Source organism: Ursus maritimus, unplaced genomic scaffold (genome assembly GCF_017311325.1).
Source record: "Ursus maritimus isolate PB19 unplaced genomic scaffold, ASM1731132v1 scaffold_5, whole genome shotgun sequence".
Classification (NCBI taxonomy): domain Eukaryota; kingdom Metazoa; phylum Chordata; class Mammalia; order Carnivora; family Ursidae; genus Ursus; species Ursus maritimus.
Window position 1 is genome coordinate 33486741 of NW_024426663.1, and position 13066 is coordinate 33499806.

Below are 13066 nucleotides of genomic sequence, written 5' to 3' on the forward strand. Positions count from 1 at the left end.
TTCTGATATTTACTCCCTGAGAAGAAAACCACTGCTAGACTTGGCTTCCAATAAACAAATTAAGAAGCCTGAGAAATGCTGAAATAAAACAAGTTTCATTTTGCTTAACCCAGTGTTTTCCAAATTTCTTTGACCACACAGCCCTTTTTGTTTTTCTTCTTCTCTGAGTATCTATTAATATCTCACACAACAGTAATATTCCTCAAAACAGGATTTGGGAAATGCTGAAGTAGCTATTTTCAAACAAAATACATTTTTCATTTCGACTGCACAAACCTGATGGCTTTTTTTCTTTTTCTTTTTTTGCCAAATTAAATCAGTTCTAAGGAATAGGACTAAATGCCTTGGTATTTTTTCTGGTTAGATTATCAAAATTAAGTTCCCTCACCCCATATTTAGTACACAATTTTCTTCAGCACTGAGCTACATGATCAGAAAATCACTACACTAAATGATCATATTCGTATTTGTGCAAGGGGTCTGAACTTTTTTAAAAAATCAATAATGGTGAAATTACAGTTTTGGCAATAATGCAATAGTCCAAAAACTTAAATCAATTTTATTCATGAGAAATGGTGGGGTTAAAATGTCTTGCTTTGACTAATTCTGACCAAACCAATGAGAATACCAGTATTTCAAGATTCTGAATTACTCTCTTAAGAAGTGAGGAATATCAGAAGCATGATTCTGTTTTATGTTCATATTATAAGAATTCACCCTTAGCTTAAATTTCTGCAATTTAATGAACAAGATATTTTCTCATAGACAGGTAAGACCCAAATCCAGAAGAGCTAGGCCAAACAGCCACAAATTTCATATGGATAATCCCCAATTCCAAGAAAACTGTGCCACCCTCTCATTCTCTTTTGAAAGAGCTACACTGAATAAGACATATCCTTAATTATTTAAAAATATCTTGAAGCATGAAGCCACACAGAAACTCAAAGCGTGTTTCAGATGCACTGTAGAGATTGCGCTCGGTTTTTTTTTAAGGGGTAGGGGATCTGCTAGATATCACAATTCCCCAGAACTGAGGACTACTAAACATAGAGTAATTCAACAATGGGACTACAGTCTCTAGTGTTTGTATATAAATTAATGAACTTTCTTGAACAAATCAGACTTTTCTTCCTTGCAATTTCAAATTCACTGTATTCGTATGTACTGTTACATTAATTTTTTTAAAAAGTACAATTTTGGGGACACCTGGGTAGCTCAGTCGGGTAAGCATCTGACTCTTGATTTCAGCTCAGGTCATGATCTCAGGGTTGTGAGACTGAGCCTCACAACGGGCTCCACACTCAGCGGGAAGTTTGCTTGGGATTCTCTCTCTCCCTCTCTCTATGCCTCGCCTCCTGCTCCACACATACACTTTCTCTCAAAAAAAAATTAAAAAATAAATAAAAAATAAAAAGTACAATTTTGTCAGCCACTCTAATACATAAAAGCACCCTAATACTAAAAGTCCCTAATCTGAAGGTGTTGTTTAAGCAAATCTCAAAGCTTCCTTGAATGAGCCATCTGTTTAAACAAAATCTCCATTTTTTCCAGTTTTTAAGTGTCATTAAATGATAATAGTAGAAAGCATAAACACAAACAGAATTCACAATTTTAATCATGCTTTTTCTCAACCTTCAATGAAAATAATTAAATCACAAATACTCCAAATAAATCCTAACCTCTTTCATCCCACAGACTCAACTTCTTTTCTCACTAGCAAATATAGGTCCTGTCACCCAAATCTGATTTTCACTAGACTGATATACCCCGTCCCACTGAGATTACGTCAATGTGCTTGGCCTGGAACAAAGAAAGATGGAAATGTAAAAAGAATTCTTTTCACTTCTAAATAACCGAAATTAAAGTTTAAAGTCTACTATCAAGAAATGATAGCCTGTTTTGCCATTGTACGTGTGTGACAGGGAGACAGAGACGAAGAGGGAACGTGAGAGAGAACAAACATACACACATTAGCACAGTATACCATCACGTTTACTTAAAAGCAGCATGGCTATACATCTGTTCAAACATATTAATGTCCTCATCTTGGAACTAGCAGAATAAACAAAATGCCAATTTAGAAGGAAAAAAAAGGAATGAGAAAATAGAAAGAAATGAGAGGGAAAGATGAGTATTGAAAATTCTTTCAGAACACTTTTATAAAATAATATAAACTAATAAAAAACTCTGACTCTAGCAAACTCTAATTTTTCCAAATTAAATAGCTGAAAGGCAAATATTTTCTGAAGCTAATCATGTTGATGAAAAATTAATGAACCAATAACTGCCTTAATAAACAAGTGTTCCTAAGGATTCAAAAGCCAAAAGAGCACTTGCTGAAGTCTACTATAACGTTGGTTGCTATAGAAATTGAAGTGTTTTCCCTGAGAGTTGGAGCTCATTTAATACAATTAACTAAACCCTTCTTAAAATAGTATCATTTCCCACCTGCCATGACATTATACTTCCCAGTTTTCTTCCTTGTCTGGCTTCTCCTACTTGGGTCTCAGCATCCCTTCTTCCACCAAACTGTCAATGATGAGTCTTTCAGACCTTGGCCCTTTCTTCCCCACAGTCTATTCAAAGGTGATGTCATTATGGCTTTGAATACTGGCAAGCCCTTACTAAACAGGCTCATAATCCTTCATTCAAAACTATGGGACCAGATGTGTCAGGGCTCAAACATTTTGAATTTTTAAAATAAAGGTAATGTGGTGGTGTTACCGTATCTTTCACAATACTGCAATTAAGGATCTGCAGTGGCATCTGTTTATCAAACACATTAATATTTCTAAAGGAAAACATGTAATATTCAACGTAGGTAGGATAAATAAATAGCCTTACATTAGTTCTGGTCAAGTTTTGCTGCCAAATGTATTATAGAAAAAAAACTTTTGGTTTTTAGAGATTTTGGATTTCAGAACTATAGACAAAGGACTGTGATCATTATATCCAGCCCAGATTATATGGATCTCCCAAAACTGCCCATGTGATGTCTCCACTTAGGTATAGACAGCTCAAAATTAACACGTTAAGAATTAAACATCTGATCCCCTTCCAACCCTTCAAACTAACAGTTCTTCATCTACTCTTTCCCATTCATCTCTAACCACATGAACTTACAAGCCAAAACACAGAAGAGATCCTGATCTCCCCGAGAATTCCCCCATCCTCCAACCCCTGCCATCTCCAAACACACTCAATTCTCTCCTCCAACCACCACACTGCCCCTCATCCTCACCTGACCACCATATTCTCCTTCCAAACTTGATTCCTGTTTGGCCCTACTATAATTTATGCTCCACAAAATTGCCAGAATTATCTTGTAAAATGCAGATCAGGGGGCGCCTGGGTGGCTCAGTTGGTTAAGAGTCTGCCTTTGGCTCAGGTCATGATCCCAGAGTCCTGGGATTGAGCTCCATGTTGCAACAATCTTCTAGTGTCTTCCAACTGCTCTTTTTCTAAAAAATTTTTCTCTCCTTTATTTGACTTATGCCTTATTCTTTTTCTTTCTTTTTAAAAAAATTTGAGGTTATTTCTAACTTCTTGCGGTTCAGACATATGAAAAAATGTTAAACATCACTAGCCATCAGGGAAATACAAACCAAAATCACAATGAGATACCACCTTACACCAGTCAGAATGGCAAAAATTAACAAGACAGGAAACAACAAATGTTGATGAGGATGTGGAGAAGGGGAACCCTCTTCCAACTGCTCTTAAGAAAACCTAAACCCTTAGTAGAGTCTGGTTCTTGCCTATCTCTTTAGCCTCACTTCTTACCACTATCTCATTTCACTCAGTTTCATTAAGCAGTCTTTGCTTTCTACAATGCGACAGTTCTTTCATACCTCTGGGTCTTATACCCAGGGGTCCCCAATACCCGGAACACTCATGCCCTAGAATGTGTCTATTTACTCATTCTTCAAGTCTCAGTTTTAAATCTCACTTCTACAAAAAAGCCTTTCTTAACTCCCAAATTCAAATCAAATTAGGTTGCTCCTATTATTCTATCTCATAGAATCCTTCTTTTCCCTTTAACAGGTTTAATAATTCATAACTTTATATTTAATCATGTATTTAATGTTTGCCTGCCTCTTCCATATTGTATACTCCACCTAGAGCAGGGAGATATTTATTTTATTTACATATATACTGTATACACCCAGCAACTAGCACAGTGCCTGCAGCATGGCAAGTAAAGACGGATGCATATACACCTGCAAACAAGCATGAAAGCCTTTTGATTTCTGAGATGTGAATCATTCATCACTCCAAGCAGGAAGACTCCCTAAAATCCAAAAAGGCAGTTTATACAGTCCCTCTTCACACTTACTGAATGCCTACCATGTGCTGTGAACTATTTTAAAAGTGGTGAGGAAATAATAAACAAATCAATCCCTGTTATCACAGAACTTACATTTTAGTGGAGGAACACAGATGATAAAAAAAAATGTGGATAGAAGAACCAGTGTGCTTCACTATATTCAAGTATGATGACTAAGAATAATGTTCTAGGGAGGTTCCTTCACCAGCCTCAATAGCAGAGTAAAGAAGATGCAGAACAGCTATGGCAAACCCATGATGAATCAGAACATAACAAATAAACCTTGCTATTGTAAATCACTGAGATATGGGGGTTTCTTCATCACCTCAGCATACCCAGCCTATCCTGAAAGAGTAAATAAAATTCATGGTATATTAGATGATAACAGGTGCTAAGGAGAAAAACAAAACAAAAAAGTACAAGAGGGTAGGGGTAGGAGTTTTAGGTATGATTCATAAAGGCACCCATCTTAAACCTAGGCCTTTAATTAAAGTTCCAAGAACATCGAATGGGATATAAATTATCCCAGGTTTATGGGAGACAGACTTTTTTTATTGTCTGTCCTCCCTAACTAAAATGGAAGTTCGATGAAAGCAGGGATTCTTGATTCTTTGTTAGTGGCTATATCCTCAGCAGAAGTCAATTTTACAATTCATACATAGGGCTAACAATCAGTCCTGTCTTCGTCATCTGCCAATATCCTCACTTTCCCCAATTCTCTTTAAAAGCCTCTCCTGATGTACCTAAATAATCCCTTACAATGTCATAGTTACTGCATCTTGGCCCTCGATCTCCGAAACAAGATGTGTATCTTCAAAACAGCATTAATAAAATTTACACATTGTGCATTTCAACATTTCTAATACTAAAAAATTATATGACACAAAAATTATATTGTTTATATCAGTAAGACAAATAACCTGTTTTAGATTTAAAGCTTAAAAATACCAACCTGAGCCGTTTCTGTCATTTTCTGTTCAAAATCAGCTTTTGCTAATGCATACTTCTCCACATAAAGTTTATAGGTATCTGTAGCTTTCTTAGATTTAACAGCTGCCTGTAACAAAACAAAAACATTTTTAACTATACAATGACCTGTTTTCTTTCCTGATATAAGATCATTTGAAATAACTATTTAAATGCATTTGAAGGGATGAGGCCTACGGTGAGTTCAATGTGACATAAACTAACTTTACCACCTCTTTTTCAAGTCCTCATTAGTAATATTTTTGTTATAGTCACAGAAGAACGCAGAAATTAAACATTGATTCTCCTTTCTAATGGAATGTGCTTTGAAAAGTTAAACACTTTCATTTTATAACCCAGAGTAATATCAAATAACCACATGAGAATGATATGGTGCTACTAAGAACTCAATCAACAAAAAGGTGACAATACCATCAGAATATGCTTAACGCTCTTTCCCACACCTGCAAGTCTCCCCTCTTCCCACAACATACACATAATCCATTTACTGTCTCATTAATAATTTATAGGTTGCTCAAAAGTTGAGAAAATCATTTTCTTTGATGTTTCTCAGTTTCCATTATGCCCCAATAAACCTATAAATCTGTTTATATTTTTGCCTTTTTCAAGATTTCTATTATTAAAAAATTGTTACTGCATTATACCTCTGTTTTATCAAAATTACTTATTAAATTAAAACTTAATATATTAAATATTTAGGCAGTGAGGAATATGAAAATAAATTATCCAGGGATCTTTTCCTCAAGGACTTCATGAAAGTAGTAGAACCTCTTTTTACCTAGAAATCAGCAAAAAGCAACAAAGCCACAGAAATAAAGATAAAGTCTATGGAAGATACACATTCAGGAAGAAAGATATGTGTAACTTGTAGGTTCGAGCAGACAATAGTTATCCAGAAACTTGACTATTCTCAAAGGACTGATCAATTTGGACATGGGAAGCTTGGGTGAGGAATGTTGATGTAAAAAAGAGTTTAGGGAAGATCAAAAAAAGAGAAGATATAAATATCTCCAATTTCTTGATGAGTAAGAGATAGTCTGCTAAAAGTGGAGAAGAGTAGGGTAGGACTAGGAACTTCACAAGAATGAAAAACATTTCAAGCCAGGGTTATAGAAGATACAACAGATGATACCAGATGAGTAAAAGTGCTACTAAGAGCCACAGAGAGCTAAGCAAAGCTGGAAAACATGGAATTTGCGTAGAGCCAATCAGAAACAACATGTAATCATCGCCAGCTACATTCAGGAATCTAAAAATAAGAATTAGAAACAGAAAGTTGGGTTTACCTGAAAGGTTCAGATTGGCAAGAGATGTAGACAGTCCTACTCTCTAAAAAGGTCCCTCTGTATGCTCCTTAAAATATAACTACATGTTATATTAAACATGTATGTTCCATGCTTTCCTGCATTCTTACATAAATAATATAGGATGCCACTTTATCTTATAGTGTAAAGAAAACTGGTTTTGGAGCCAGAAGACTCTGTCTTGGAGTTTTATATAGTTCTCTCATTCCTAAAATGGGAAGAATACCTCCTATTTTTTAAAGCGTTAGCAGTGATGAAATGTAACTTATGTAAAATGACTGGGGTAGGATCTGGCATATAGTTAAATCTACAAAATAAATGGTATCTGCTATTATTATGGGTTTTTTTTAAAGAATTTATTTATTTGAGAGAGAGAGAGAGAGAGAGAGCACGCACAGGGGAAGAGGCAGAGGGAGAAGCAGGCTCCCTGCTGAGTAGGGAGCCCAATACTCAGTCTCTAGAATTCAGACTAGTTTTGGTACTCAAATTTTTACTGAGTCAACAGTTTTAGAAATAATTAATTTTAAAAATTTAAACCAGCATACTTTTCTTAAGTTTCTATTTTCCTCCCAGAATACTCTCACTGTAAAACTAAGTCTACTTAGTTTTCAACTCAGCACAAACTTATTTGTCCACTATTTCCAACCATAAGATTATTGTCTTTATCTCAAAGGTTCAGAGCAGGATCTAACTCAGAATATAAATGGATGGGAGAGCATACTTTCTGATACCAGGAAGCTGGGTAAAATTTCACTTCTCTTATTTGGAGGCATGAAGGAAGAGAGAAGATACCCTTCAAGTTCTTACTTACATTTTTTTACATCAGCCCTCACTCTTCAAAAGTATAAATAATAGGCCAAAATCTCAAGGATATTATGTACCAACTTAAAGAAGTATCTTGGAAACTAATAAAAGGAGTACTTAATCATAAAGGAATAAAATGAAAAAAAAAAAACTGTTGACTCACAAAGTATTTTGAGTAATGACAGAAACAAATAAAAAAAAATAAAGGTATCATATAAAAAGATGTAGAGCCAATTTTAGAATGTAATTGTATTGGGAACATCTTTATTTTTTTAAAGCAAGAAAGAGCCCTCAGAGGAAACAACTAAACAGCAATACTCAATTAAGTCAAAACAACTTTCTAAATAGTACACATACTTAGAAATACTGTAAATTCTAGGGTAGAATTATAAAAACGTAGTATCTTAGTACTAATGAATTTGACCACTTTCATAAAGTCATTATTAAAAGGGGAAGTTAGAGCATTTGTTCTTAAACGAGGAAATTATGCTTGCAAAAAAACTCCCATTATGGGGCGCCTGGGTGGCACCGCGGTTAAGCGTCTGCCTTCGGCTCAGGGCGTGATCCCGGCGTTATGGGATCGAGCCCCACATCAGGCTCCTCCGCTGGGAGCCTGCTTCTTCCTCTCCCACTCCCCCTGCTTGTGTTCCCTCTCTCGCTGGCTGTCTCTATCTCTGTCGAATAAATAAATAAAATCTTTAAAAAAAAAAAAAAAACTCCCATTATGCAACTTAGTATTTATTGTCTCTATGCATGTTCCTTATACATGTTAAAGATTGCCTTTAACAAATTACCTACTGATAATAAAATAAATCCCACATTTTATTCATTTCCTTAGCATTTTAAATAAATTTACTGACATATTATGAGAACTATTTGTGTTTGAGTGCCTATGACTGCCTGGGTGGCATAGTCAGTTAAATGTCCAACTCATGGTTTCAGCTCAGGTCCTGATCTCAGGTTCATGAGATGGAGGCCCGCATGGGGAGTCTGCTAAGTTTCTCTCTCCCTCTCCATCTACCCTTCCCCGCCTTGCACTCTCTCTCTAATTTTTTTAAATCTTAAAAAAAATGAAAAAGAAAAAAGCACCCCTTCCTCTAAGCTCTATTTCCTTATTTAAAAGACTTAGCTTTCCATTCTTTTAGAAGTTATGCTTAATCTACTTACTTGATTACTACTAACTCTGACCTACCATTAATTTATAAAGTACACCATTATCTTGTGTACCATTAAAATAGAATAACGCTATCATCTAAAACACAAAATAATGCTTTATCACTTAAAATTCTTATTTTACATTTTTTTTTAAAGATTTTATTTATTTATTCGACAGAGATAGAGACAGCCAGTGAGAGAGGGAACACAAGCAGGGGGAGTGGGAGAGGAAGAAGCAGGCTCATAGTGGAGGAGCCTGATGTGGGGCTCGATCCCATAACGCCAGGATCACGCCCTGAGCCGAAGGCAGACGCTTAACCGCTGTGCCACCCAGGCGCCCCTCTAATTTTACATTTTTAAAAGAGCTCTTTTGGACTCACTTAGAAGTACATTTTTATTCTATTACCACTCCTATGTGATACAGAATAAAAAGGAAAGCAAAATGTACTGTGACATACTCATATATCTTCCTCATACTCAGATTTGAACCTTCTCAATTACTTTCCAATTCAGAGATTGCTGAGGTCTGTTTTTTCCCCACAGTATTATCCTCAATGTCATCAAGACCACTAATGATGTAGTACCTCTTAAAAATGCTCCATGATTATCTCCCAATTTTCTTCTAAGCACCGGTGCTCACATTTCTTGATCTCACCAGAAGGTCTCAACAAAAGGTTTTCAGACAAAAACCAGAACAATTCCTTCCTCAAACTGTCTTAAGATGCTCTGTTAACTAAAACATCTAAGTGTCCATTCACGCTACCACGTAGGATAACCAAGTTCACACGGGCAATAAAACTACACGCATAAGCCACCTTACCAACAGTGATTATATGAGATCATCAGCTGCAGACGCATTCTGATTTCAAAGATGTGAGAAAACAAGAAATACCTGGTAGCTTTTAATATTCTCTTTTTCTCTAGAGTCTAGGTCTGAATTTACCTTTATGTAACCTGCTTAATACCAAGAATGTACTTTCAATCTGGGGACTCTTTTTTTATATTTATATATACATATATTTTTTTAAGTTTTTTATGTTAATTCCAGCTAACATACAGTGTTGTATTAATCTGCAGACTACTAAATTTCCTCAGGTCTGAAAAATCCTGAGCTATTTACTCTTCAAATATTACTAGACCATCATTCTCTCCATTTTCTTCTGGAATTCACGTTAGATGAATGTTGGTAACCTTTATTTGTTGTTGTTGTTTTTTAAGATTTTATTTATTTTAGAGAGTGCGTGAGTGCCTACAAGGGGGGGAGGGGGAAAGGGGGAGGGAGAAGCAGACTCCCTCCTGAGTAAAGAGCCTGAAGTGGGGCTTGATCCTAGGACCCTGGGACCATGACCTGAGCCGAAGGCAGAGGTTTAACCAACTGAGCCACCCAGGTGCCCCAGTAACCTTTATTTCCTTGTACTATGTTCTGGGTGAGTTCCCTCAGTACCATCTTACAAATTCAGTCTTTGACTACATCAAGTCTAAAGTTTGTCTTTGAGAGAGAGAGAGGCGGGGAGAGCACAGAGGGAGAAGCAGACTCCCCACTGAGCAGAGAGCCCGATGCAGGACTCGATCCCAGGGTGATCATGACCCCAGCCGAAGGCAGATGCTTAACTGACTGAGCTACCCCAGTGTCCCAAGTTTGTATTTTCTATTACTTTTTTTTATCAATAACGATATTTTTCATTTCCAAGTTTTTTAATTAGCTGTTTTCCTATCTAGTAGATCTTATTCCATTATACCTCTTTTAATTTCTTAATCCTCTTTACTAGTTTATATCCATTTATCTCTTTGAACGTATTGGACACAAACTTTTTTGTTAATCTGTTTTATAAATTTAAATTTTATCTGGAGTGAATTCTTTTTCCAGTTGTCAAATATATATGTTATGTTCTATCCTTTGTGTTCATCCATCTCCACCTAGAAGTTTTCAGGGCATCTCCTGTCAGCCCTCAAAGTCCCTGATTTAGTATCAGTCTTATAAAGGTAGTTTCTAACTACTTCCCTGGAAGAATATTGGGGATATGGCCAAAACAGTCATGAAATGGTTATTTAGCTTGATTTGTGTCAAAATTGGGTCCATAAGCCCCCATCTTCCAATAAAGCTTTAGCCCTAGACAGCAGCCCAAGAGTCTTCTTTTTTTCATACCTATATTGCTTCACGTAGTAGTGAGTGGGACTCCTTGTGCTTTATCTCAGGTGGGAAACACTTAGTCCCTTTACCACGCAAGAGCTTAAATTCCACAGCCTAACTTAAGACTTTGAGTCCAACAAAACCTGCAAAATCAATCTCTACACACCACTTTGAGTTTCTGTTCTGTTTCTGGTTCATAGAGAGAATATTCTACTTTTATGGACCCTATGATTTTGTTCTGTTTTCCCTTCTTGTATTTTATTCACAAATGCTATGTCGAAATGGTGTTTTAAAATAATAAACTTATTGTGCTTATCTTTTCCTCCCTCCCAATTTTTATTTATTGCACAAACACTAAAGGAAATCAGTTATGCCAAAATCCATCAACTGTTTTGATTTTTCCATATTCTCTTCTAGTTTCCGCCCATGTATGTACACTTCTATAATTATTATAATTGCTATAATACAGTTAACAATCTGGTTTTCTTTCTTTTTTTTTTTTTTACTGGCTATTTCACATACTTTAGAAAGCTTTCAAAATTATCACTCCCTATGGCTCGTTCCTAAATGAGATATAACACATCAAACAAGTGAATGCTTAGTTTAAGCTGTTTTGAAAGGGGGAAAAAATCTACTTTCAATTAAAACGTGAGCGGGGGAAAGGATTGTGGTTTACCGCAACACTACATAAATGTCTTCAAAGTCAGCAATAAATCACCCACAACACATATTTTAAAGCTTATCTTCAAGTTATCTATGCCTTTCTAAATATACCAATCTTGACTAAAAAAAAAATTTTACCTCACGTTAAACCTTACACCAAGCACTATCCTATCAAGTATCCTATTACAAAAATAACCTGCAAATGTCAACGGCATAAAGAAATTACTTCTTTTTATGTATTTGCTAATCTATTTACCATACACAACATATTCTGCAAACCTAGTTCTGTTTCACTTAGGTAAATCACGAACACTCAGAGGCACAGTGTCTTCATCTTTAATATGAGATCATTCTTGAGTGTCTGCGGATTAAATGCAGTCTTTGTTTGAAAGTGCTCTGAAACCACAGAGATATTATTTTTATTACAATTACCTTTTCTATTTCTCTTTGTGTAGCTCCTTCCTTTTTCAAACGTTCCTGTTCTACACACTTGGCATTGTAATTTTCCTTGGATTTCTGGAGGGCCTGAGTTATGCTCTGAATGGTTTGAACAGCTTCCAGAGTTCCTGCAACTTCTTCTTTAGTCTGTATGGTATGAAATGATTCATCAGAATGACTGAACTGTAAAGCACTCGGTACCTGATCAATCAACCCTTTAGCAGGAAAAGACTGATACCTTTTTATGAGATTTTACTTGTTCTTCTCCATACTTCTGAACTTCCTTTATTAATTCTTGTAATTTTCTAACAAGATCCAAGTGACAGTTTGCTAATTTCTCTGTAGATGTTTTGAACACATCCCACACTGGTGCAAATGTTCTAAGGGAAAGAAAATACAGGAATTATTTAGTAAAAGGAAAGTTTAAGGCTCCAAAACAGAACCAACAGAAACAATAATGTTATATTCAGCAATTTTAATTAGACAAAATAGGAAATTAAAATAAATCACAAATGAAATGACTGAGTGATTTTTTTAATCCTTGGTTAATTAAAATCTTTTTGGACCTTAACTACACAGAAATCAGTTAAATATTTATCACAGGTCTGGCCATGGCCCTCTCTTAATTATATTATACTATTTTCTGAGTTGATTTCAGTTTTTTTTACTTGTATCAGAAGCCTTTCTAATCACTATCTATTGTTAAAAATTAACTTCTTAGGGGCGCCTGGGTGGCTCAGTCGTTAAGCGTCTGCCTTCGGCTCAGGGCTTGATCCCGGAGTCCTGGGATAGAGCCCTGCACTGGGCTCCCTGCTCTGCTGGGAGCCTGCTTCTTCCTCTCCCACTCCCCCTGCTTGTGTTCCCTCTCTCGCTGGCTGTCTCTCTCTCTGTCAAATAATGTCTCTCTCTCTCTGTCAAATAAATAAAATCTTAAAAAAAAATTAACTTTTTACCAAATTTCAATTTTTGACTACTTAGTGCTCATTTAAAATGCTTCATCAAAAAATAAAAGTACCTCTGAATTCAAACATGCAGAAGTCAAATGCACACATGATTTTATAAGAGTCTTCATCATTAATAATCATTTGAGAATTATTTTAAAACTGTTACTGTGTACTTTAAACACTAAGACAGTCCCCTTTCCACTACATGGTACATGATGCATGACACAATTTCCCACCACTTTTTCACAATACTGAGAATTTAGTGTTTTCCACAGGTTAAAGTGGATCCAAGAATTACCACATTATTATATCC

At 35.8% G+C, this 13066-nt stretch overlaps 1 protein-coding gene across 1 annotated transcript in view; it reads right to left on the reverse strand.

Annotated features, from left to right (window-relative positions):
- The window catches only part of FCHO2 (FCH and mu domain containing endocytic adaptor 2), a 110026-nt gene that overhangs the window by 68848 nt on the left and 28112 nt on the right, over positions 1 to 13066 (reverse strand). Inside the window, 3 exon segments of the mRNA XM_040622193.1 lie at positions 5280 to 5384; positions 11804 to 11956; positions 12048 to 12189. Of these exon segments, the coding sequence (XP_040478127.1) occupies positions 5280 to 5384; positions 11804 to 11956; positions 12048 to 12189 (400 nt within the window).